Genomic DNA, 26897 nt, shown 5'->3' with positions numbered 1-26897 from the left:
CATATAGCTTTCAATTATTGATGTCAAAGTAGGTTAGAAAAGTGAAGCAATAATTGTAGTGTTATTAAAGTAAGTAAACATGTACTTATTTTTTTCTTTCAAGGTCTAAAGGTTGTTTATGAATAGGATGAAACAGAATGAAATTAAATAGATTAGAAACATAAAGCAATAATTGAAATACTATTAAAGTAGGTAAATGTGTTTGTTATTTGTTTGAAAGGAATTAAAGATGGTCTAAGCATTATTTATTAGTAGGGTGAAATGGAGGACAAATGTCTTGAAGATCATACCGAAGACTTGTCTTGTAGGAATGGTAACAATGAAGATGTGGAAGATCTTCAATGTAATCTTTTGGGGCAGCCAAAAGCCTTTCAAATTTTAGAAAATGACGTAGACGAAGACATCATGCAATGGATTGTCAAGACACAAACCATGTGGGGTGAATACAAGGCTCCAAAGGGAATGCAAGATGAGATGTTACGAAGACTATTCTCAAGAGTGGGCACATCCAAGGGCAAACAATGTGTTGGCCAAAAGAAGAGAAAATCATTAGCATTATTGGCTGAAAAGCCTAGGGGATGGAAGGGATATTTGAAAGGAAACGAATTGCCACAAAACATGGAACAACTCCTACGAAGTTATAAGAAAATGGGCATGATGCCCTTGGAGAGGTGGAAGCTTTGCATAGGAAAAGGTGGTCAACAACACTCCCCAAAATTGTATTGCCCAAGCATAGAGGATAACTAGTTATGTGGGGAAGGTAATACAGTGTCAATGTGCCATCATGTCCTCATGTCGTGGCTTAAAGAGAGATTGTGGAGAGTGTTGTGAAAGATGTGATGTGTGTAAAATCTTTGCCAATTGTAACAATGGAGACTTACTTGATTAGAAATACTTACTGGATATAGCAGTAGGACCTCTTTACAAATGTGCATGGAGTCTCCCTATGTACTAATTAGAGCATAAAAAGATATTAATTCTTTCTTACGTAGATGGTACAAATACACTTCTTGTAATTGCATTAGGAAAAATTATACTAAAGAAAGGCCCTCTAAGAAGAGTGATGTCATCACTTTTCAAGAATAAAAAACTTGAACTTCACGTATACATCAAAACTATCACATGTGATATACCACAAAAAACCCCTTGAAAAGTAAATTCCAAATCTACTACCTCCAACATCCATGCCACAATCATCAAAACGTATCTTTTAATAATGGTATAACTTCATCACCAAATGTCACAATTGTTGGAATCTTCATATCAACTCTTAATTTGTCAAAGTCGATAGATTTAGAAACTACTTTTGCAAGGGCTTTCCCACAATATCACATACAAAGGTTTTAACATAAGATTCGCCATGGCCTTCTTTTTTCTTAAAAAATGATGACATGGCTCTTCTTAGAGGACCCTTTCTTGAGTCAATTTTCAAGAACTATACGTAGACTTTGAGATGAAATAGGTATTGATATAAAGCCTTTGAAATGTTTTTGGTATAAAACATTTACGAAGCCAATAAGGCTTTCAATCACTAAGCCACATGAACATTGAGGAGTAAGAGTAAAAGAAGCCTTTAATAAGAGTGTGAAAGAAGCCTTCAATGACAAGAAAAGCAAAAGCTAGTTACAACTATGAGACTGTATGTGTAATTACAAAATGCGTTTTACAAACATCTAAAACGCCTCGCATGATATCTACAAATTTAAGACAAATTAAAAAAAAACGATGTTGGAGGGTTTGTGAGAAGATCTTAGAGTTTGCTCAACTTCTTGAAAATCGACATCATCTTGAGGGAGGAAGAAAACATATCACCTCTAAATTTTCAAAAAATAATAGTATTTCAGCAAAAGTATGAAGAATTCATGTGTGTTTCACTCAAAAAAATCTTCCTAAACACTACGATGCTGTCCAAGAGCTGGTGGAAAAAAAAGAATGTATAGTTCCAAGCTATGGTGTAAGAGGACGAAAGAGATGCAATTTAACTCAAGTGAGAGGACGAAAGAGATGCAGTATATAACTCAAGTGAGAGAGAGAGAGAGATTGCACATGAACATAATGATTGTGATAACGCTCCCACCATGTACATGTACAATGTATTTATTTCTAGGCACCAAGTCTGTCTGTCTGTCTCTCTCTCTCTCTCTCAACACAGAACAGAGGACGATAATAGACCCCCGCATGTAGTGCTATAGCTCCACGCTCCACACGCCCAACAAAGCGCAGGACGATGATAGGCCTAGTGCGTGTGCTACAACTCCACGCGTCAAACGTTCACCCCTCAAACAAGAAAAAAGAGACTACGCTTCTGCAAGAGCCTTCGCATGGTTCTCCCTGGCGAGAGCAGAAAGAGGACACGATTTGCAAGAGGGGAGAGGGAGAAGAGGTGGTATAGAGAGCAGAACAGGTGGCAACCACGAGTATATTAGTTCAATAATAGGACCCTGTGTTTTTTCTTCTCTCTGTTGAGCCATGTGGTCAAAGGAATAAATAACAAAAGAAATCCTCCGAGGACCCTAAGCTTCCTGCAGTTCATTTTTCTATTTCGCTCAGGTTGAGATGCTTCAATCAATGAAAAACCTTTGAAAATATTGCCCAATGCCTTTTTTTTTGAAAAGATGCAATTACGTTTCTTCCAATACTGTCGTTATTACAATTTTCACGCTATTTCAAAGTTCGAAGTCGATATCTCGAGGGAAAAAATAAAAATGTTTCGTTAACTAATTTGCACTCTACCTCGAGAAGATAGAGCAGAAACTACTCAAAGATAAAAGTTCTAGTATCTACAATTTTCAAGAGGGGGGCGGGGGGGGGGGGGGGGGGGGGACAGACAATTCTAGCAGGTTCTAGAAGAGGATGTTCAGCAAGAGATGTGAAGGTAAGAAATTTAATCGTAACGAAATCCAAGAGAAAAATCCTTGACGTACGCGACAAAGGACACAGGCGCTGTACAGAGGGACAGACACACAGACAGACACACACAGAGAGAGAGGGGGGTGGGGGGGTCACGGGCGGTGGTGTGCGGCGCAAATTCTGAGAAAAAACAGGACAAAAGGAAAGCTGCACATGAATCTGCTTGAAACCGGCAAAAAAGTGGAGGCCGGCTGGCCTGCTATCGCTTTGCTAGTTGCTACATCTTTTTTTTTCTTTTTTGCTACATCCTTGGTAGTACCCCAAAAAAAAAAAACCCTGCTGCCTATCATTTCTCTATGCACCACGCTGAGGAGGAGGAGCCTGGCAGAGTATACAATATTAATATATCCTAGCTGTTTTTCAGTTTTCGGCACACAGCGCGTTGCGCGTGTATTTAACAATGCCTTGACAAAATGCTCATGGATCTCTCCCTTTTCTTCGCTTGTTCTTTTTGGCTTGCTTTGAGTTTGAACTCTGAAGCAGCAAAAGTAACAGTAAAGTTGTGGTAGACTTGTAGTTCTGGTGGAGGCACGTGTGGCGGCTCTCCCCAGTTCAGTTCACACTAGTGACCAATTCACATACAGAAAGGCCACCCCTTGGACATTTACGCAGTCGTCTTCTTCCATGACCTTCCAGGCTATGGCCCTGTCGTAGGACGCTGGCCTGCCCATGCTCGACAGCCTGATGCCCGCCGGTAGGCATGCATACCCCTGCTCCCATTCAAGTTAATATTCAATTGGATTGTAAACTTACCAACATAATGATTAGGATCAGAGAAACTCAAGCATGATTATCAAAAATTAAGAACATGCAATTAGGGATTGATGGCTCATTATCACATGCTTCCGATCATTACTAGATGCAATTTTCCATGATCACCTGTTGCATCACTTCGCTCAACACAGTGCACAAGCCCTTCCTTGAATCTTCGTCCAAAGTTTTCTCCAAGGATAGCTCTTGCAGGGCCATTGACGTCGAAATCTCCAGCATATCTAGTCCGGCTTGGTTTGCGAAGGTGAACAGCGGCAGTGCCTGTTTAATGAGGACTTACACGTCTAAGCAATCAAAAAAGGAGTACTTAACATCACGCTAATCATACTCATGATTTCGCTCACCTCGCACGAGCAGCATATCACAGCATCCCCAAGCTTAGTCAAAGCCTTCAAGTATGCCTCGTTGCTCTCAACTTCAACGCGCACAAGATCTACACCAACATTCAACCTGCAGATAATACGTGTTTCAAGTTAAACGAAATGAGTACCATGGCCCTAATTAGTGATCCACTTTGCTCTTGCAGCTACAAATGAAGTTAAGAGCCAATTAACATAGCTTAAAATGACGCAGTGTGGATAAGCTTTACTTGTAGCTCTTGCATACGCATCGTGCCAAAGAGAGGCCTTCCGATATGCTACCCGAAGAGGGGTTCACACGAAGGGAGCTCTGCACTCGAGGGGGAGCCATGGCCATGGCAACCCGCTGCACGGTGGACACCACATTGCGCACGTATTGCCTGGCTATGGAGGCCACGCTGTCCTGCGTGCGGATTTCGTAACTGAACTGGAATGCGATCGTCAACACCGATCTCACGTGGTGATTAACATCGCTGGTTGATGTGCCAACAATGTGGCCACTGGAATTGCCCACTTCAAGAGTGGAAGCCAAATCCAAGGTTCTCGTTGAATGAGCTCCGTTCTCCTGCCATGGAGTAATCCACGTACTTAAAGCCTAGTCAACCTAATTTTATCTGTTTTAGAGATACATTATATCTATGCAAATATTACAACTTGTAAGTCTCATAAGGGGAAAAAAAAAAAATCTTTCTTACTCGGGATCCATGATCAAGAGGGATGACTCTAAAACCAGATGGGATTAATGCAATATCATCTGATACAGAGGCATCTATGGGCGCAAAGACCATTTGCGCACAAGCTCCTGCACTGTTCTCTTCTAGCCCACTACAAAGCTGGCCAGGAAAAAACTTATTGTTAGGTATTACTCCCCACAGCAGATGTAAGAGCTCTAAACAAATCTTTGAAAGGCAAAATTTCCATATTTTTAAAGGCTATCGAAAGTAAACATCAAGTTTTCAATCAAAATTTCTAAACCTGCAACAAGAACATGTCTTGAGAACTCGTTAGATTCTGATCTTCAAGGGCCAAGCTGCTTTGCCCTTCCATCTTTATCAACTCCAAGAACTGGGCATACAAAAAGGGTTCATAATAGTGTCAGTATGCATCTGAAAAACAACTTAAAACCTGCAATCAACCCATCTTATAGCTGAAGTAAAGAGCCCACCTCATCCTCTTCAATGGCATGCACTTGGGGCTGCAGAAGCTGGGAGTTGCAGGTAGTCGCATGGAAACCTGAGAAGCCAGGGTTTCCCAGTCGCATGGCCTCCTCACAGCCATTGTCCGCCCACTCAGACCGATGATCGCGCAAGAAACGAACTAAGAAGGCCGGTGGGACATTCTGCATTACCCAAAACATTCCTTCTTACCACTTAGTGGGTCACCCTCAGAGCTCAAAAGAGATTGAATGGTGGATAAAAATATATTCGAAAATCGTGAAAATTTTAACTTTAGCCGCCATGATTCACCTGCAGCACTGGTGGACTACAGAAGAATTTATGTATGTTTTGAATTCTAGAACACTCTGAAATTTAACGTATCAATAAAAAGTAAACTTTTAATACGATTTTAATCCATCCGTCAATGCTAGATTTTTACTGGCTAATAATAAAGAAAATCGGCTAAGGATTTTCTTATTCCTTAATTTAAAGGATGAATATTTTGGTTTTAAAAACATTTATCAAGCACTCTTACGTGTGACTATACATCATCAGCTTTTGAACAATTACTAATATTTGATAATCATTGCAACTCTGTAAAAAAATTCCCATTAGGATACTATCCCTACCTGAAGCAACATAGATGCTTTGGCACACAAAATGCCGCTACTAATCGTAGTAGCGTGCTGTAAGCTCAGCTGCTCTCTACTGCCCAAGGGGTGCTTTACCACTATGGTAACATCATCCATTCCATCGCCTGTAATTGCAGCCCACCCATCATCTGGAAACCCATTCACAGCATCGTTGAAGCCCCTGCTTGCAAAAACAAGATCAGGATCAGGGGTTTGTCCATTTATTAAAACGAGATCATAACATGTAAATTAACTATAAATTACTGTCGCACTTGGCAAGCCTGTGGCTTAATGATCGCACAGCAGCCGGCTGTTGCCCACCCCCAGGTGCTTCTGGCGCCAATTCTTGGGCGATATGCCTCAAATGTTTTAAAGCCTGCAAGTGTTAAATATTCCTTATCAACTACGCATAATAAATTAATCAGAACATTTATTAGGCTCCTTGTTTACTTGATAATAATTATAAACTAATCAAACTAATCGACTCTAAGCCACACAAAAAAATTTGCAAGAGGTAACAGTCCTTCTACCGGAATCGTGAGTTTATGGGCCAGGCTGGCTGAAGACTCGTAGAGGGGCCGCAGAACCTCAGGGACAGTCCATGGCTACACAATAGAATTATATTAAGCCTTAATTAGCAAGCTATAATCTCTACAAAGCAGCCAAGCCTAATCTTAACATTGTTTTGTGTTTCATGGCTAGAAATCATCATTGCGGTTACCTCCAAATCCATATGGTCGATAATGATAACAATAGATCCTGTGCTTTCACATGGTCGGATGAGACACCCACTTGCATGCATCTCAGCCCTCACAAAAGAGGGTATTTGGGGAGCCATGGCCGGTGCTGCATGGGTGCCATTCAAAGACCTCTCACAAACCTGCAAAAGTCAAACCTCAATCAATTTTTACACCTTTCTTCAACTATGTTAACGATTGCTATAATTTTGCACACGATAAGCTAAGGAACTTAGCAACTGCAACAATTAGAAACTTTCGAAAATCACGCACCACATAGCTTCCATCATGTAAGAGAGTGGTGTATCTCAGTGTGTAAAAATCTCTCGCAAGGGCTAGAGTAGAAGGTGCGTACATCTGCACAAACACATTATTGCATAAAAAAGCTTAGACTAGGGCACGGATTATCCCTCACTAATCACCTTTTAGAGCTCATTACCTGCACATAAAGCACCTCAATAGACCCCCCGTTACCAGTAGAACTGGAAAGCATGGTAGTCATGCGGCGACAGTCTCTGTGCCACGCGGGTTTATCTTTTATGACCTCTATAATCTGCGTGCAACCATAATGCATGATTTAGTCACTTACGTAACAAGCTTGTTTAATCAACGAACTAAACACGTAAATATTACAATTATCCCGTCAGAACCCGAAATCAATCATGACCAGCATGAACCCACTTGCAAACTACGCCACAAATACACAACATTTCAAAAAGTTACAAGAGCGATACTTACTTTGGCAGGTTCCAGGCTTACAAGGCCACAAGCTCGTGCAGCTACGCCGGCACACCCATGTGAAATATTGACCATTGAAGTCGAGTCCGGACCAGGCTACACAATAGTTCAGGCGTTAAAGTTGTGCAATTAACGATTAGTCTTGGAATTAGATCCTGTATTAATATTAATTACCTTCATCCCAGGCATTTGGATCCAATCAACTGCTGTGCCTGTAGCCTTTACAAGAAAATCTGCCAGCGCCTCCTCGGCTAGGGACATGATTCTTCCATAATAAAGGGCAGAGGAATACCACGGTCAGAACACACGAGTTATCACAGTGAATACATAAGAAGCAATGCAGCATACAATTTAATTAATGCTGATATAAATTGCTCAATATACAAATAGAGATGCTTCAGATGGTTAATCATGGTTTATTGTACGCTTAAATTGACATATAGTTGCATACCCTGAATAGGTGGCATCCTGCATGGGTGATTGCTGCTGAGGTGTAGGCAGATGTTGCAGTCCACTGGTCACAACCGAATCGCAGCTTGTGTCGGTGGTTATGCCACCCTGTGATCATAATAATACAACAAATTAAGGGGTGGGAGAACTACATGAGGAGGTTCTCCAGGATAATTTTTAATCATCACAGAGGGAATAATTACAGACGAGAAATGACTTCTTGCTTGATCACTTGTAAGAGGTATCCGTGAGAGTAACGTAGAAGGAATTCAACACGTTAGTTTAATTAGGATACATGTCTCAGTAAGAAACGCAGACGGTATATTCTAGCATAGGTAAATTATGGCTTTCTTACCACTGTGATATTAGGTTTCATTGCATCATTCTCTGCATAAGTAAAATGATAAGCTTGGGCACTATTTATCTGCGTTTAGGTGAGCTGATTAGTGTTAAACGTTGTTTTAATGTGACATTACTGTAGCTTAAAGGACATTACTACTCTCTACTTCAGGAGTTTATATCACTAATGTGGCATTACTGTAGCCTAAAGGACATTACTACTCTCTACTACAGGAGATCTCTACTTCAGGAGATTATGTCACTAGGCACAGAACCCTACATGCTGCAATTGTTGCCTTAGGTAGCCATTCTCGTAGAGCAACTGAGCAACTTGCTTTTGCAGACGATCATTCTCTTCCATGAGAAGCTTGTTCATGGCTGTGAGCTTGGAGTTCACAGTTTGAAGGCGCGAAGTCTCCTTTCTCTGCTTCTCCCGACACCTGCATTAAATTGAGCCCCAAATAAAAGAGTGCAAAAGGTTAAAGAGCTTACAACATCAGAAGCATACAATTTACACATAAATGTTGCTAGCACGAGCAAGCAAAATAAGCATATAGTGTGGCATGAAGCGATAACAATAGACTTTTAGTATTCATACCGCCTGTTCTGAAACCAGACTTTGATTTGCTTGGGGTCTATATTCTGTAAAATTGGGTACTCTCGGACCAATTGCTGGCGCCTGAGAGAGCTTGGTTTTGGGCACTCATTGTATAAGCGCTCGAGAGCTTGGACCTGTTCTGCTGTGTAACGCACATACTTGCCATTATCCAAGGCGCCCTTGTTATTATTGGTATTGACATGGGCATCTTTGGGCACCATCAATGCCATCATGCTACTCCTGCTAAACACTGAGAGTTGATCCTCGCAAGAGTTGTCCAACATTGCACACTATATTGTACTTCGCAAAACAACTCAAGACTCGAGGGTGCAATGCCGATAAACAAGATGATGGGTTGAGAGAGGAGAGATTCTTCAACTGAGGAGAAAGGCTCAAGTGTTGATGAGTGATGACTTGGTCGAGATCCCGCGCAATTTAGAGAGGAAGGCTATGCTTGAAACTTACATACAATTGGGGGGGGGGGGCCCTCCGGCCATATAGCACAGAGAAGGTTCATTCATGCCACACATGCACATCAAGCTACAGAAAGAGAAGCTTCCGGCAAGGACAGCTAGAGTGAGAGGACCACAATGTTCTGTAGGTGTAGAAATTTGAGCGAAAGGTGGGAGGTGTGGCAAAATATTATGCAAATATTTGGAAAGTGAGGGGAAAAGAACGGGGTGGGGGGGCAAAAGTGAAAGCAGGAGGGCCGGCGCAGGCGGTAGTGATGATGATGATGAGGAGAAGGCAGAGCAATCTTCAGTTCTGAGCAAAGGAAGCCGGCGAAGACAGAGAAAAAGCCTTTGGTAGAGAGAGAGAGAGAGAGAGAGAGAGTTCAGTGGATGAGACTACCTAGGTAGCTACAGCAGCACACAGAAAGAAAAGATGTGATATATTGTTTGTGTGTGTGAGTATACAGAATGAATCTAACCCTGGAGATTTGGGGGGGCTCTGATACCATCTAAAAGGCTAGCTAGGTACACACGTCAATCATAACACTCCATTACTTTAGTGCCAAACGCCAAAGCAGGTAAGTAGTGCTTCAGCCTTCCCCAATGCTAACGTGAAGAGGCAAAACGCTCTCTGTGGTATTTTGGTGGATTATCTCTAACATTTTAGCTGCAAATGCTCTAGTATGCACGTCCCCAACTAATGCCATTTAGTGCACCCTTGATTTTCTAGTTTAGTAGCACTTCTTTGCTAGTTTAGTGGTGGGTGTTCTAGCTCTACTTTGTGCTACTTCTTGCTACTTTGGAGGCGTTTATTTTGTTCGTTTAACTGTGCAAGCTCTTTAGCGGCGTTTCTTGCCACTTTGTTGTGGCGCTGGCCCCCTTCATTTCATTTTCTTTGAATTTCCAACACCTCTTTTTAATTGTTGTGTGGGTCAGGCACTCTTGCACGTAGGTCGATAGTGGCAGCACGAAAAAAACAGCAGCAGCAAGGCAGCGTGCCATTTACATGTATATCCAACACTTGTGACTTTGAGTTGTGATCATTCATCACTTCTGCTATTGTTTGTGGTGCGGACCCCCCCGCCCCCCTGCCATTGGGCCTTGTAATTTTGCAAGCTTTGCAAGCCTTTGCCCCCCTTCTCTCAATCTTCCCCATTGAGAATCCAAATCCTTTTCTCTTTCTACATTTCTCAATGCATTTTCTAACCGTCCACTTCCTCGTATATCCTTTTTTGCTCTTTTATGTATTTTGTTGTTTCTCCCTCTATGTGTGTGCCATATTGATTACACCCTTGGGATCCACAAATGCACCAAATCCAGCTTTGCTAGGAGCCTTTAAAGTAGTCGTATAATACTAGAATCATTTTTTAGTGTATTTTTTATAGGTGTATCTACTATAATCATTATTAGTGTATATTTGTAGTGTGTATCTTTAGTTAAATTTTGTTAATTTAGGGCGGGATTCCAAGTGAGACCAAGAATCGGACCAAGATTGATCCGCTCCATTACTCACTTGGCCACATCACCATCATCATTATCATCAGTTCTTGTTTTTTTTAATTAAAATTGAGCGGGACTACTAGGCTGACCAGTTGGTGGTAGGGAGTGATCAAGAATATTCTTAGACATTGAGAGAAGCAACCTAAACGCCCAATGTAACTTCTCTTTTCTTTTCTTTTTTAAAGCCCTGGCTAATATATTAAAAATAACTTCTCTTTTCTTTTCTTTTTTAAAGCCCTGTTTGTGACTTTCTGGTTTTGGTGGCTAATATATTAAAAATGGGGTCTTGTTATGGTGATAGAGTAAAAACTCCAAAAAAAGAAAAAAGAAAAAGAAATAATTGATCAAATAGCTCCATAGTACTTTTTTAGAGTGCACGCCAACATACCCACTAACTAAAAAAAGAGCACGATAGGAAATCCCAGACACAAGTCTTCTCTCATCATCAGCGTAACAGGCCAGGCACAAGAGTGTGGGCTCTAGCGTCATAGTGGTGTGTGAAATTTTAAAATGTAATGCTAATGTATGTAAATATGTATTGTGCACATGGAGTTTTTAACCAAAGGGCTTTTTTAAAATTTTAGAACTCTAGAGAAGGGATAGATAGGCAAACATCAAATCAATCAATCAATCGATTCTGACGAAGGATGCCACCCCGGCTAGCTATGTAGGCTTATATACACTTTGCTTGATGATCAAACAACAAAGACGGGCTTGATGCAACGGGAGTGGCTGCTGCCTGGCCTCACACGGTAAATCATTTCCAACGCCTCCCCGGCCGACCCCATATCGTTCGCACGAGTTCGGAATCCGCATTCGCACTTTGGAACCGTGATGTCATGCCCATCGTTCCGTTTTCATACCTTCCCATCCCCCCCCATCCTTATCCTAACCTAACATCATACAATCATTTCTAACTAAAATTAGCTTCACAATGCATCAGTACGCATTCCAATCATGTTTATACAAAGTGTCCAAATAGATTATAAAAAATACCGGCGTCAAAAATCAACCCTCATTGCAATTTTCCATCAACAAGTTACTCTAAGGGAGGGGTCACACACTTCATCCTTGCCCACTCTAGGGGCTCTCTTGGGCAAGGAGATCTACCTTGTCCAAGCCGTCAAGACTTTGTATGCAAACATGTTGCCTCAAATTTCTACTTCTTCAAAGAATTTGTGCTTTGTTTATACCCCTATGCTCTTAAATTCTCAATTCCTAGAAGACAGATTTTCATTTGTCCTATGCATCAATAACTAGATACATATTTTGAGCATTTTAATTCTACCCATTTTAACTCTCCCATCCACTTTGTTTTTTAAGTTTTATTCACAACCCCATTTATGGGACTTGACTCTTGGTTGCACACATTACTTTTGTTCATTGGGCATATATGTTACATGTACATAATACATGACCTCTAGTATATGAAGCAAGTTTTTTACATTCACTTGAACCACGAATTTATGGCCCAATTATTAGGTTTCAACTATCATTCTTGTTGGAGAAATAATACTAGTTTATTTTTTCATTGCCCTTGTTTTAATAAGCATTTGTGAGCTACAACCATGGGCTCACATGTGAGGAAATGTATGATTTGGACACTCACAAGGTATTAGTTCAACCTTTTTACACTTTCCAAGTCTACATTTTGTGGCACCGCTTTAGTCGAATTTCTCTGACGATGTTATTTGAAGAGGTATAATGAGATAATGTATATTTAAATTCACCATTTCAAAAGGCACTCTTCGAAGATACTGCATGATATGATTTCATAGCTCCTCATTTCCTTGTTTTTAAGGTATATTTATTGAATGTTTTTGTAAAGGCCTAAGCCCGATGGGGTTATTATTCTTCCCACACTTGCCATGAATAGTTGAAGGTAAAATCTTATTTGTGATAAGGGATTCGTAATCATCAAGAATGGAAAATAAAGGTGTTTTGTTTCCCATATACCGAAAGCATGAGAAAAGAACTTGATATAGAGTCAATGCACATCATAATCCCATGCTTGCTTTTATGAAACTCAAGCTTAAAACAAAAGATGGAGTGCTTTTTATATAGAGTTTCATTAGGTGCGTTGGGATTTTCACAACCTTGTAAATATGGGGAGGCATGTTCGAGTGAACTTTTCTTGCTTGTGATTACGTTGAGTTTTCTATTACAAACATTGTTTATCACATGATTATTCTATTGTTTAGCACAATCACAAGATTATTCTATTTAACATTATCAATCTCCTCTTCAAACTCAAGACTTTTCATGTGCTTATGTCCCTAAATTTCCAAAGGGCTAATTAACATTATAAAGTGCCTAAAATTTAAAGGATGCAATGAAATAGAGGTGCCTCCCTATTGCAGATGTCATTTAAGCATTATTTACATAAAACAGATAAAGTGACCAAAAATGTCATTTTAATCTACTTGGATTACGTGAGTTTTCTCAAAGGGAAAGGTAAAATTATCTACTGTTATGTCTCTAGCTATTATATAAAATTATGAAATATCTACATAAAACAAACAAAGTAACCAAAAATGTCATTTTAATTTAGGTGAGTTTTCTCAATAGGAAAGGTTCCCTTCTAATCTATCTATTATATAAAATTATATTTTTTTCACTACAAACATTATCTATATCAACATGCACAAAGCTTTTAAAAAACTACACATTTCTTATTTACATATATCACTGAAATTGAACCACGATAATGGAAAGCAATCAACTTAGGATTTAAAGACTATGGCCATTACTCCAATAGGAACTCCAAAGTATAAAAGATGGGATACCTTTGTGCCAAATAGAATTATCGCTCTTATAACACAAATTCTAGTTTATATTTGACACAAATCCTCCATAGCTTATTATGTTTTTTCATTCTTGGGATTTTCATTACTTATTTTTCTATCTTCCACTTATTTAGAATATTAAGAGAGTTATAATATTGTACTTTGATCTCCAAACTTTGCTTAGATTTTAACAAAATGCTATTAACTTCCCACTGATAACAAAGTGTGGATTTCAACCTCTTTGTAGGTTTTCTTTTTTGAGATGAACATTAAAACATGCATTTTTAGGATTATTAATGATTGACTTAAATCTAGGGATACAAATATCTACCATTCTATCCAAGTCCAAACTTATTCATAATACTTTTGTGTTGTTTTAACTAATCCACCTTTAAAAAAGGGGTTAGAACAGCTAGATGCAAAAGGCCATTGATGATTTTGATGCCCTTAGAGGTCAGAAATGATTTTACTACTATTTTGCCTACTCTTTTAGAAAACAATTGAGAAGGGGTGGCCAAAAGGGCAAACACGCATTGAAAGGGCGGACATATGATTGCCCTTCTAGGCAACTATTGAAGAAAGATGTTCAAAAAGATAGATGTGCCCCTTTATTGCGGTCACTACAATAGAATGAGGGTCTAGCAGTGAAAATAATAACGTTTTTATAACTAGAAGGATAGCTAGGTGTCGGGCCATTTTTCGCTGCTAGAAACACTACTATTTTCGCTACACAACAGGTTCGCTAACTGAGCAGCGACTTATATTTTCATTACTGAACAGTGAACGCTCTACACAGCAAAAAAAAAAAAAGAGCTAGGGCAGACTGGGGAGTCTGCACGGGACTCACCAGTTTGCCCCAGCTCTTTTGAAAAAAATTAAAATAGAGTCACAGTTTTAGATTTGTAACACAAACACAAATATAAGAAACACATACATTGCGGAGAATGAAATTAAGCCCAAAAAGTTATTATATTTCAAAAATTGTTAGGCCTTTGGCCATATATACATAAATTTTTTACAATGAAGAGATGTCTAATTGGAATCCTCATCAGATTTCGAGTGATCTTCATCATCCAGTTCCTTGTCCTCTTCACTTGCTTTACGCTGATAATCTAGATCCTCCTCGTCTTCTTCCCCTTCATCCTCCATACATGCCATCAAGCATAAGGTAAGCAAGAGCATTAAAATACAATTAGATGTAGAAAAGAGAATGGTTTAGGCAACACATTATCTCATAGGCTTGAGTCCTCAAAACGAACTCATCCAAGCGTACAGCTGGTGTACGCATCCATACCCACAATTGTGGACAGGGGGGCTCTATACCCATAGTCATATTCCTCCTTTGTTGGGTCACGCCCAACAACCTCCCTCTAAAAAAAACAATTAAGAAAATATACAATTATTTCAAGAAAACAATATAGTACAAAACGAAATGAAAGGAGAGAAGAAATGATACTTATGAAACGAGCAAGAAAGGAGGATTTCCCACCAGAGAGCCGAAGTGCGAAGCGCCTCGCTTCCGTAGTCAGGAAGCACTCGCCCACCACTACTTGTTGTTGAAAAGTACCTAGGTGCTTTCTCACAAAGCTGTGTGCGTGCCTCCACTCCTCGGCCGTACACACGCTAGCCTTCCCCAAATTATTCTTTAATGCTCTCTTGATATTTGCTTTCCTATTAGAAAGCAAAAGCTTGATGCACTGTTTCATCCACTCCTTGGAGAAGCAAAGACCCGCATGTGGCATGGGGAACTCCGACTTAAGTACATCGATAACATATTGCTTAGAAATTTTATCTTGTGCTTTCCACTTTTTAAAGGAGTTCACGAACTCCAGGTTCGCAAGTCATTCATACGATTCATGACTTGCTTTCCTCGTGCATCCATCATGAGAGCACCATCATCCACGATGTATGGTAGGAGGCGTGGATCGAATGGTGGAATGGGTCGAACGGTGGAATGAGAGCACCATCATCCATGATGTATGGTAGGAGGCGTGGATCGAACGGTGGAATGGGTCTCCTAGGGGCTGGCTCATAATGTGTAGATGAAGAGCCCCCTTGTTGGGGAGACGCATCAGGAGACCTAGTGCTGCTTTTGACAAAGCAAAAGCAGCTAGCTCCCCCCTCCCCCCACTAGCACGTCTACTACCCCGCCCCCCATAGTCATGAGGGAGTGAGGGTGGGTCTAGTAGAGGAAGGTGGTGTAGGCTCATCACAACCATATCGTGATGGGCCTGCACCACTCGGGCCCATGCCTATCAAAGGTGTGGTCTTCCCCGACTGAGCAAGTGGGGTAGATTTCCCCCACCACGACATCGACTGGCCAAGTAGGGTAGTCTTCCCCCATGGCATCGATTGGCCTGACTGTAAGCCCGCTTGCATATAATATTAAAATATAAGACAAATAGAATGCATAAAAGATTAACTTTGTGTATGTGAAAACGTTTGATGGAACCATACCTGTGTCTGTGTAAACTGCGACCGAGCTTGTTGCCCATATCGTTCATTTATAATGGACAACAAATTGGCCACATCGAGATCTTGTGTGACAGGTCGATCGATATTGCTGCTACATACATACATAGGCAACAAAACACGATTACTCTAACCCAAGCCATACTTAAAGCTTAAACAAAGAATACAACATGCGATATTAGAACATTGTTAAGACCTCCTGCTTAGATAAGCAGGGTGGACAGTGCCCCTTTCGGATGATAGCTTCTAAGGATTTTTCACACGCTCTCCCACTATTAAAGCCAAAGGCAACTCCTCTTTTGTAAGAGAAGGATACTGAGAAGATCGAGGGCTCCCCCTCAACTATAACCACCTACGCGCGGATAACCACTCCTAACTTGACATAAGCAGCATTCTAGATGGCATGTAACAATTCCCCATATCTCTATGCATACGTCCATTTCCTACACTCGGCACCTAAGGATGCAATAAACATGAGGTTGAATGAATAAGGCCACTTACCTCGACAATGTCAAGCCAACCAAGAGAAAACAACAACACAAGCGTAGACAAAAAATACAACCTATAATATTAGGACATTGTCATGATCTCCTACAATACTACTTAGACAAGCAAGGTGGATAGTGCCCCTTTCGGCATGATAGCTTCTGAGGACTTTCCACACGCTCCCCACTATTAAAGCCAAAGGAAACTCCTCTTTTGCAAGAGAAGGATAGTAAGAAGATCGAGGGCTCTCCCTCCACTATAACCACTCTCCACCATAACCACCTACTTGCGCGGCGGATAACCACTCCCTCTAACCTAACATAAGGGCAGCATTCTAGATGGCATATAACAATGTCCCATATCTTTATGCATAAACCATAGCATACGCATAGGCCATATGCTGTATGCATAGGTCGTATGCATACGGCCTATGTATAAGGCCTATGCATACGGCCATACGTATAGGCCGTTTGCCTATACATACGGCCTACGCATAGGCCTTATGCATATGGCCTATATGTAGGCTGTATGCTGTATGCATAAGGCCTATACGTACGGCCTATGCATAGGCCATATATATAGGCCACATGTCGTATGCATACAGCTTATGCGTATGGTCGTATGCATAGACCGTATGCCGTATGCATACGGCCTATGCATACGACCTACTATGCGTAGGGCGTATGCCGTATGCATAAGGCCTATGCGCATGCCGTATATGCATAGAGGCTGTAGGTCGTATGTCGTATGCATAAGCCCTATGCATAAGGACAATGCATATGGCTATGGCCTATGCATACGGCCTAATGCATAGGCCGTATGCATAAGCCCTATGCATATGCCTTATGGATAGACCGTATGTATAACCCTATGCATCACAAGCCCTTATACATAGGTCGTATGTCGTATGCATAGGCTGTATGTCGTATGCATAGGCCGTATACATTATGCATATGGCTTATGTATAAGGGCTTATGCATAGGGTTATACATAGGTATGCATAAGACCTATAGGCTCTTGACCTAAACCTAGTCCCCGGCACCCAAGGGTGCAAAAATACAAAGAGAATGAGCATAAACAAAGAGGGCTTACCTCTACTAGCTAGATCCGTATGAACCGCATGCGTGGCCTATGCCCTTGGAGGTTGTTCGCCTTGAATAGACCTAGAAAATATTATCATAATAAATCAAAACATTAGTTCATTAGTTCTTTAGTTCATACGGCCTATGCATGAGTCCTATGCGCATAGCCCTATTGTATAAAAGGCCTATGCATAGGGCCTATTGCATAAGAGGGCTATGCATGAGTCATATGCGCATAGCCCTATTGTATAAAAGGGCTATGCATAGGGCCTATTGCATAAGAGGGCTATGCATACCCTATGCATAAGGCTATGCATAAGTCCTATGCATAGGGCTTATGCATACCCTATGTATAAGGCTATGCATAAGTCCTATGCATAAGCCCTATTGCATAAGAGGGCTATGCATAAGCCCTATGCATAGCCTAGCTCTACTGCATAAGAGGGCTATGCATAGGGCTTATGCATACCCTATGCATAGGCTATGCATAAGGCTATGCATAAGGCCTATGCATAAGCCCTATTGCATAAGGCTATGCATAAGCCCTATTGCATAAGAGGGCTATGCATAAGCCTATGCATATCTTAGCCCTATTTCATAAGAGGGCTATGCATAAAGAAGCCTATTGCCTATTGACCTAACCCTAATCCTCGGCACCCAAGGGTGCAAAAACACAAAGACAAGAAGCACAAATGAAGAAAGAGGGCTTACCGTAGAGGCTATGCCCAAAACTTTGCTCAGTTGAATAATCCTACAAAAAAGAAACATAATAAATAAAAAAGTTAGTCCTAATTAACACATTAGTAAGCAAGAAGAACAAGAGAAAAAAGAGGTGAGTACCCTAAACCCTACTCTTAATGCATAAGTGAATGGAAAAATGAGTTTATGTTAAGCCTAAACCCTAGCATAATGCATAGAAAGCTTTGATGGAGAGCTCTCTATCAAAGCTCTCTATTAGAGCTCTATGCATTAGGCTAGGGTTAGGGAAATGGAGAGGAAAGAGAGGGGAAGGGAGAAAAGGAGAGAGGGGAAGGGAGAGAAGCTCATATAAAACTATTTTCAAGCTTTCCATGAAAGCTTGGAAGAAGACATGAAACTATGAAAGAGGGAAAAAAGCAAGAAGTGCTTACCTTAGAGAGGGATACTTGATTGATCCAACACCCTTGAGGGATGAGTTGAGGTGGGAGAAAACTCGAGCTGCAGGCGTAGGCTATGTATGTGTAGCAATAGGAAAGTAGGAAGGTATTAACACCTCGGTGCGATTTAAGCGGGAGTCACATTTTCACAAGTCGTCGCGTTGAGTAGCAAAATTTCATTGTTAGCGTCGCTGTGGTGAGCAGCAAATTTTTGCTTGCTTTGCATAGAAAAAACGCTGCTATGGTCGCTGTTTAGCAACGAAAACCTGGGTAAATTTTCTGTTTGCAGTACTGGATGTTGTTGTGTGTTTTGTATGAACCCTAAATCAGTTTTGGCCAAATTAAAGATGTCTGAGAGTGGTCATCAAGGGCCGGAAGTTGGAACCAAGTCATGGTTGAGAGAAAAAATGTGATGTGTGTGTGATCGATGCAAGGGCTAGTATATATGACAACGTCGTATAATAATTGAGCATGTTCGAACATATGGTCTTCATGAGGTAGTGGCATGACCAAGTGCGAATGATGATAGCACGACTAAGTGTGAATGATGATAGCACGACCAAGGGTGAATGATGACGTGGAGGAGAACCATAGGAGAGTTCTAGGTAACATGACACACCATTTGGTGACATTGAGTAGAGTACGGAAGGTGGTAAGGCTTCATATGGAAAGCATGGCTAAGACTCATCTTCCCCAACCAATGAATGAGGTGCCTCCACCATTGCCACATGAGGAGGAAGAGAATTTCATCATGGATGACATGGTGAATGACTTTATCACTTACGTCTTGGCTTGAGCATGGATGATGTTAACTCATTTGGCTTCAAGTCCATATCATGGTCTACTTGGCCTATTGTATTAGTGAATTATACTCCCTCCATGGGTGGCAATCAAGAAAGGTCAGATCATGCTTGCTCTCTTTGTACTAGGCAAGTATAAGGTGGCAAACATGGATGTGTACCTCAACAAGCCTTTGATTGAGGAGCTTGAGACACTATGGTGAGGTATCAAAGTACATGAGGCCAATAAATAGGCGTGAGGCAGAGGTGAAAGGAGTTTTGCTTTGGACGATACATGATTATCCCGGGTTCTCGGAGAGCTCATGTACCTACTTGAACCTTATATGCATAAGAGTTTAGCCTTTAAACTTTAAGTTTATATCTCTATCTTAATCATCTCAATTTTAAAATAGGTTTGGCAACCTTTGGACATCATGCATTATTATTCGATTTGCGGACCATCATTTGTTTCAAAAATACCCTCTACACTTAAGAAGGTGGTGTATGACAAACATCATCGATTTCTCCCTTCTTCACATCCCAAGTATGTGCCACATGATGTCTCACCACTTGTGAGATGAGAGGTAGAGATTGGTTTGAGACATGGAGAAGCACTCCCAATCCACCACCAAATGGGATGTCTAGACACTCAATCTTCTTTCGACTTCCATATTGGTGTGACATGAAGAGCAATCATCTCTTAAATCCCATGCATATCTTCAAGAATGTGGCAACAAATATTTGGGACCATTTAATTGGTAAAAGAGATACAAAGGATGTAAGGGATGCCTTAAATAACATTGGACGCCTTCAAAGTGCATGGCCAATTGAAAGTGAGAGTGGAGAAATAGTCCTACCAAAGGCACCATGGGTATTAACCCCAAGAGAGAGCACAATAAGGTGAAAAGTGTGATCGCCTCTTTTTGTATACCAACGGAAGTAATGCATTCCTTGAAAGGTACCTTCACAAAGACTAAAAAGAAAGGAGAGAAACAATTATATGGCCTCAAGACACATGATTAGCACAAGATATTATAGGTATATAAATATTCGCTTTTTTATTTTCTATTTGTGGTACATAAATTTGTAAGCTCATATACTAACTTCCATTTTTTTCTATGCATAGTTTATTCTTTTTACAATTGCTATAGTTGGTTGTGGAGACAAGAAGGTGAGAGAGGCTATTTACAAAATGGGAAGCTTGGTGAGGTATGAATCTTCTCTTCAATTCACTAAGTTATATTGCTTATTTGGAATTCTCATGCGTTCACAAGTTATGTATTGGTCAATAGTACACATAATTTATATGTATGTAGGTACATATCCTTAAAGGAGATAGATCCTACATCCATTGAGATGGCTCGTCTCATGCTATTGAGGCAGTGTGTATGATTGAGGACAACTTTCCTAGAACAATTCTCACTAGCTAATTGCATCTTGTGGTGCATTTAGTTGATGAAGTGGCGTTGTGTGGTGTTGTTCATGTTCGATGGATGTTTTTCCTTGAAAGGTTCATGAAAACCTTAAAGGAATTTATGAGACAAAGAGCAAAGCCAGAAGCAAGCATGGCAGAGGGATGATTGACGCAAGAGTCTCTTGTGTATATCTCAAAACATCTATCTCGCATAGATCCTTCCATGCCACGATTATGGAGCAATGAGGAGGTTGAATGACTAATCATTAATGTGTCTGAGAGAAAAGGAAGGCAATGAAGACTGAATGAAGCATTACACCACAAGGTGAATACATTCTACATTCTAAATAGTCCCATCATGAAGAAATAGATTGGGAGATACAAGGATGCACTCAATAGACGAAAGGATGAGAGAAGAGCTTTCAGAAGAGCAAATAGACGCTTGCCATTCCCGCCTAACTTGAAACCTCTATCAAATGTGATCAATATAGAATGGCTTCGTATGGCAATATCGATGGCATCGCAAAATGGAGAGATGATCACAAGAGAAGAGCATGAGTATGCAAGAGGATGTGACCCTCAAGTAAGTATTCTTCATCTCTATCTCATGTATATACCTTGTTTAATGCACTATATATACTAAATGTCATGCTTTTGGCTATAACTTATGCTCTTAAGTTATGGTGACACTAACTACTAGGCAGAAGGTTCATGCTTACTAACAGACCATAAGAGCTTAAATTCCCAGTCAAACCTCAACATAAGGCAAAGGCGTTGGATAGAGATCTTATCAGAATTTGACTTTGAAATACATTACAGAGACAGGGCAAAGATAATGTAGTTGCAGATGCATTGAGCAGGAAGTCCTTTGTGGCTACAATCTCTATGCCAAGTAACACTTTATTTATGGAAGTGAAGGACAAAATAGCCTTAGATGAGTACTTTGGGCATATTTTACAACTCATGGCCCAAACAAGAAAGAGAGTAGGATAATAAAAGATTACACTCTTAGTGGATGGATGCTTATTCTATCAACCAAGGATGTGCATACCAAATATTAAGGAGTTACAAGATCAAATCCTATGTAAAGCTCATGATGCACAATCAGCTGGACATCTAGGATATGTGAAGATGTTGAATCTTCTATAAGGGAGTTTCTTTTGGCTAGGATTGAAGAAGGATGTACTCAAGTATGTCATACAATGATTAGCTTGGCCAACCCTCTCACCACCCTTGTTACTTTCCCTTGCCAGCACTCACCCCCTCTTTCCCACTCCCCTTTTTACTTCTCTCGTAAACCCATACTCCCTTACTCCCTCTTATTCTCTCAGTTTCTTCCCAGCTATCTCACTCACCCCCTGGCAATCCTAATTTCATGATAATTACTATACTCCCTCCCAATCCCACTCTCCTAATTCCATGATAATTACTAATACTCCCTCCCAATCCCACTCTCCTAATCCCATGATAATTACTATACTCCCTTCCAATCTTACTCTCCTAATCCCATGATAATTACTATACTCCCTCCCAACCCACTCTCCTAATCCCATGATAATTACTATACTCCCTCCCAATCCCACTCTCCTAATCCCATGATAGTTACTATACTCCCTCCTAATCTCACTCTTCCCTTGAGTTCATCTTTATCCATTACTATCACCACTAATATACCCTAAGAACTTGTAAGCTCAAGTTTACTTACATCCCAAAATACAATTCAGAACCCAAGTACCAAACATACCATTTGATCTTCCCTTCTCCTCTAGTTGCACCACATTATTATCTTGTTACCTCTAGTATACAACAAAAAGGACTAAGTTACCCCTTGGCAAGAAAAGGCTCAACCACCACGAGATGACAAGGGATAATGGCTCGTGGAGGGCGTGTGGAACACAGAGGACGTGGGTATCCAAGGGTAGTTGACTATGATGAGGATACAATCGAGCCTCAAATAGCGGTAGCTGCAAATGTCTTCCAAGGAAATGGAGGACCGCCTCACCTCCCCATAACCACAATTATTAGGCCTCCACCTCTTCGTGTAAGTGGGACCAACCCTAGAAGTTTTTTATTAAGAAAAGGGATTGTTTGATGCATTTAACTAGGGGATTTTTCTTTAAGAAAGTAGAAAAGGTTCTCTCTCTTATGTGAGAATATTTGTTGCATGGATTGCTACGACAAGGCCGGTAATATATTCTAAAGGTGTTGTAAAATAAACCAAGGGATGTGTTTCTCTTGGGGATAACCATTCCAAAGTGATCAATCTAGGGCACCTGGGTATTCCCCCACCCAGGGCAGCCAACCGTTGAGTATTTATGGAGTGATCAATCTAGGGCACCTGGGCAGAGCCAACCGTTGAGTATTTATGGAGTTGAGGCAACTCCTTATGATGGAGTTGGGGAAACTACTTATGATGGTTAACCCACCACAAAGTAGGGTGAGGATTCCTTCCGAGATTACAAACCATAGCTTCATAGGTTTCATGTTAGTGTAGGTGAATGAGGGGAAATTTCACCTTACTAATATGTGATAATTTATCTCCATGATGGTGGCAATGCCTAGATTGTATGTAACTCAGTGTGCCGAGGGATGTTTTTCTAGATTGTGTTGTAATTCAAGTTTATGATTATAAATGTATTATTTTTAAATGATTTATTGGTATTAAGGGATAAAGGAACCCGTGAAGGGAATTAAATTAAGGAATTTTGTTATGTGATGCATTTGTACCATGAACAATGTGCTTAGTAATTTAAAACCCCATAGTTGATCGTATCCCGAATCTGAAAGTGGGTGGTAGGGTGGACCCAATTAGTCGGGTACTTTCCAAAGCAAAAATATAGATAAAAATTAGGTAAGACCCCCAAGACCATGAATGCATTCATATATTGGGATAGTCAAGAATTGGCTCTTGATTATTAGGCAATCTTCATAGAAAGCTTGGGGTGTTACTTGCCAGTGAGATCCTCTCTACTTGAAAGAAGTAAGGGTACATGAGGTATCTTACAAGTACTATCACATTTTTAACTCCTACGACTTTGAGAACCCATTCTCAAGAAAGCTAAGAGAGAGAAATTTATGAGGGCTCAATGATGCGATAGTACTAGAGATGTATGCTTATATAGAAAAATAAGCTTATCCACTTCACATTTCATTGGATTTCCTATGTAAATAGTACATGATTGATTGGATAATTAAGATAAACATATAGATAAATATAGTTGGATTGACATAAGCTTTGGTTCAACTCTTCTAACTTTAAAGGTTTCTTGTATCAAATGTTATACCTTTCTGAGCACCTGAGGTCACTCTGCTAAGGCCAAACTCAAATTTTTACGTGTAAATCACATGATGGGCAGCAAACCAGATGCCACCCTAGAAAATTACTTTCCATGATGAAGAAAAAGCACCCTTCCTTCGTCATAGATGTAAATAAGTATGTGGATATCTAATATATCAAACCTCCAACCACCAATCTGACATTACCTGGCATGTTTTCTGAATTGTCAAAATGACCCCTAGACAAAGGTTTTGCAATGGCTAGGAAAGCACTCATATTTTTATGTTTGTCCAATAAGAGTTGTCAAGATATCAGATGGATACATGCACTTACACAACTATTAATCTACATGAAATTCATTGTAGTACCAAGTCTGGAGCCAACAATCAAAATGCAGTAGACATGTCAAAAAAGGTTATAACAGATTTTTGGGACTTAATTTCTACAAAGGACACATCTTGGACAACCTAGGCAAAATATTTTCCATGCTTGGTAAAAAGTCCCCCTCCTATGCTTAGATTTTGGTGGGGTTTCACATAGATGTTTAGACTTGCCCCATATCAAACCCCCCTCAAACTAACATGGTTGTGCACCATCTTTAAACCATCGAAAGTGACCTTTAAACCATCGAAAGTGACCTCCTGACACAGGTTTTCCAAACTTGGCTTAGAAACCTGAAAGTTTCTCCACCTGGTCTAAATAAGGGCTATACGACATTAGAATTGCATATGTCTTTGCATAGTGATTTTCAATGTCAAGGTTCACATGTTCACAAAATCCGGTCTACAACTTAAGTCACTTACCTACTATTTTTTTTTAAAGCAAAAAGCTAAATTTTAGACCTCTTGAGAAAATTATACGCAAAATGATTTTTGCTTTTCTCACCTAGTCATTAACACGACCAATTAGATTCAAAATGCTTGTATATTTGGTTCAATGGTTTACACTTTACTTTGGGTGCAACTTCAAATCACACTCCCGCGTCAACAGAATACTTATCCATTTTTCCAAAACACGCTGTGGATTATCAATTTGCAAATCCCCAAACAAGGAACTAGATAGTTTCTCCACACCTATTTTTGGCAGAGCTACTCAATGGAAGCCTAATTTAATAGCAAGAGGGGTGATGGGTAAATTAATCATGATTTTTGATTTAATGGGTAGTAATACTAGTTTCCCAATGCATATGGCAGCTCCTACACACTTTTTAGAATTTTTGTGATATTTTTTGGACTTTTTATTAAATTTTTGGGCTATTTTAATATTTTAAAAGGATTTTTATAAGAATTTTAAAGCAAAATATGAGTTTTTTATTTAAAAAACTCATGAACGTAGAGCATAGAAGAAGTCAACTAGCTTTAGACAACTAATCTCCCTATTTTTTTCCTTATTCTTTTTATTCCTTTGCTTTCCCTGCTACATTATCCCACAAGAGGCAATTAGAGCATCAAATTGGCTTTGCAATGGCTTTGCAAAGCTGTGGGTTGATTTCCACCTTTGTGGATCACCAGGCGCTTGCTTCTGGAGCTTACATCACACTTGATTTTACATCTTTCTCATATTGTTATAGTCCAATTTTTCTCCAGGTAAGCCGAAAACCTATTTTTCATGCTTTTTGGATCTAAATCTTGAAAATTATTAATTTTTCTAAATCCTAAAAATTATTAATTTTTAACATAAATATCACGGCTGAAAATTAACTTCCTAAAATTCTTTTTGAAATCTATTGTTTGCATGCTCTACACACCGATTTTTTAGCTTTTATGCCATTTCATCTAATTTTTAACAATTTTTGGCATAAAAATTCTTTTTAGGACCTGTAATTAAGCATAAATTACTAAATTACTAAATTAATCATACTTCTTGTCCCAAAAAATAAAAAATTAGAGATCTTACATTCCCACACCATTTTTGCATTTATAATTGACAATAAGCAAGGGGAGGTATTTTCATAGTTTATAAAAAAACTCGCTTTTTCAATAAAAAATTTTGAAAATTTACCTAAAATACTACCAGAATGTTACCAAAATTCCCCCAAGAGTCTAGTAGAATGTTGCCAAAATTTTCCCAAGAGTCTAGCATGGCTTATTTTAGTCTTGTAAGGTCTCGTCAAATTCTGACAAGTTTAGTAGCGTTTTCGAAATAGATTTGGGCTTTTACAGGCATTTTTCAAGTCTAAAACACTAAAATTAGCCTATCTTAGAATCTGGATATGCCATCTTGGGTGAATTTTTGTGTCATCATTTTCTACATGGGATTTAGAGGAAATCTCTGTTAACCACTTTGGGTAACATTACTTTTGCAAGTGTGGCTACGCTTATGGTACTCATCTCTTTGTAACCGTGCTAAGCGCTTAATTTAAAAGAGACATGGGATGACCGAGCTTACGGCTTGTGTAATGCCGGCCATGAGGAATAGTTGTACATAGAGCTAGGAATAATAGTTTTAGGCCCCCCATTGTAAATGGGCAGCTAGCCATTGTAACTATGAGTTCTTGTATATAAGACATTCATGAAATATGAAAGGGGACAATCCCATTAGTCTCATTTGAGCTTTGCCTCTTCTCTCTCTCTCTCTTTTGAGCTTGTGGATGTATGCTTGCTTATATTTTCTTGCTTGCATGCTTGATTGTTGGTGTGTGCTTGTAGGGATGGTGATGTTCTTACCTCTCTCCTTCTCTCCCCTCTCTTTGCTCTCTACCAAGTCCCTCTTGCATGCATGTGGCATGAAGTGAAGGTTGAGCTTTCCATAGCTTCCTTCTTCTTTCTCCCTACCTAGCCATTTCTACTTGGGTGACACAAGTAGAGGTGAAGTGAGCCCCT

The 26897-nt window shown here is 40.0% G+C and overlaps 1 protein-coding gene across 1 annotated transcript; it reads right to left on the bottom strand.

The window, feature by feature from the left end:
• Positions 1-3048: 3048 nt before the first annotated feature.
• On the bottom strand, positions 3049-9354 carry LOC147624990 (homeobox-leucine zipper protein HOX32-like). Its single transcript, XM_086818210.1, has 18 exons — positions 8692-9354; positions 8374-8533; positions 7756-7862; positions 7479-7569; positions 7305-7400; positions 7006-7119; positions 6840-6923; positions 6551-6709; positions 6360-6434; positions 6102-6205; positions 5827-6010; positions 5206-5379; positions 5016-5105; positions 4736-4873; positions 4271-4605; positions 4026-4131; positions 3790-3942; positions 3049-3620 (listed from the first exon to the last, which is right to left on the bottom strand). Exons 1-18 carry the CDS (start codon positions 8973-8975, stop codon positions 3468-3470), a joined length of 2607 nt encoding a protein of 868 aa, XP_086674336.1. The 5' UTR covers positions 8976-9354; the 3' UTR covers positions 3049-3467.
• Positions 9355-26897: the final 17543 nt, after the last annotated feature.

This window comes from Cibotium barometz, chromosome 24, assembly GCF_041138505.1.
Source record: "Cibotium barometz isolate CiBa-2024 chromosome 24, ASM4113850v1, whole genome shotgun sequence".
Taxonomy (NCBI): Eukaryota; Viridiplantae; Streptophyta; class Polypodiopsida; order Cyatheales; family Cibotiaceae; genus Cibotium; species Cibotium barometz.
Note: the sequence above shows the minus strand (reverse complement) of the source record. Positions and strands in the feature narration are given on the sequence as shown.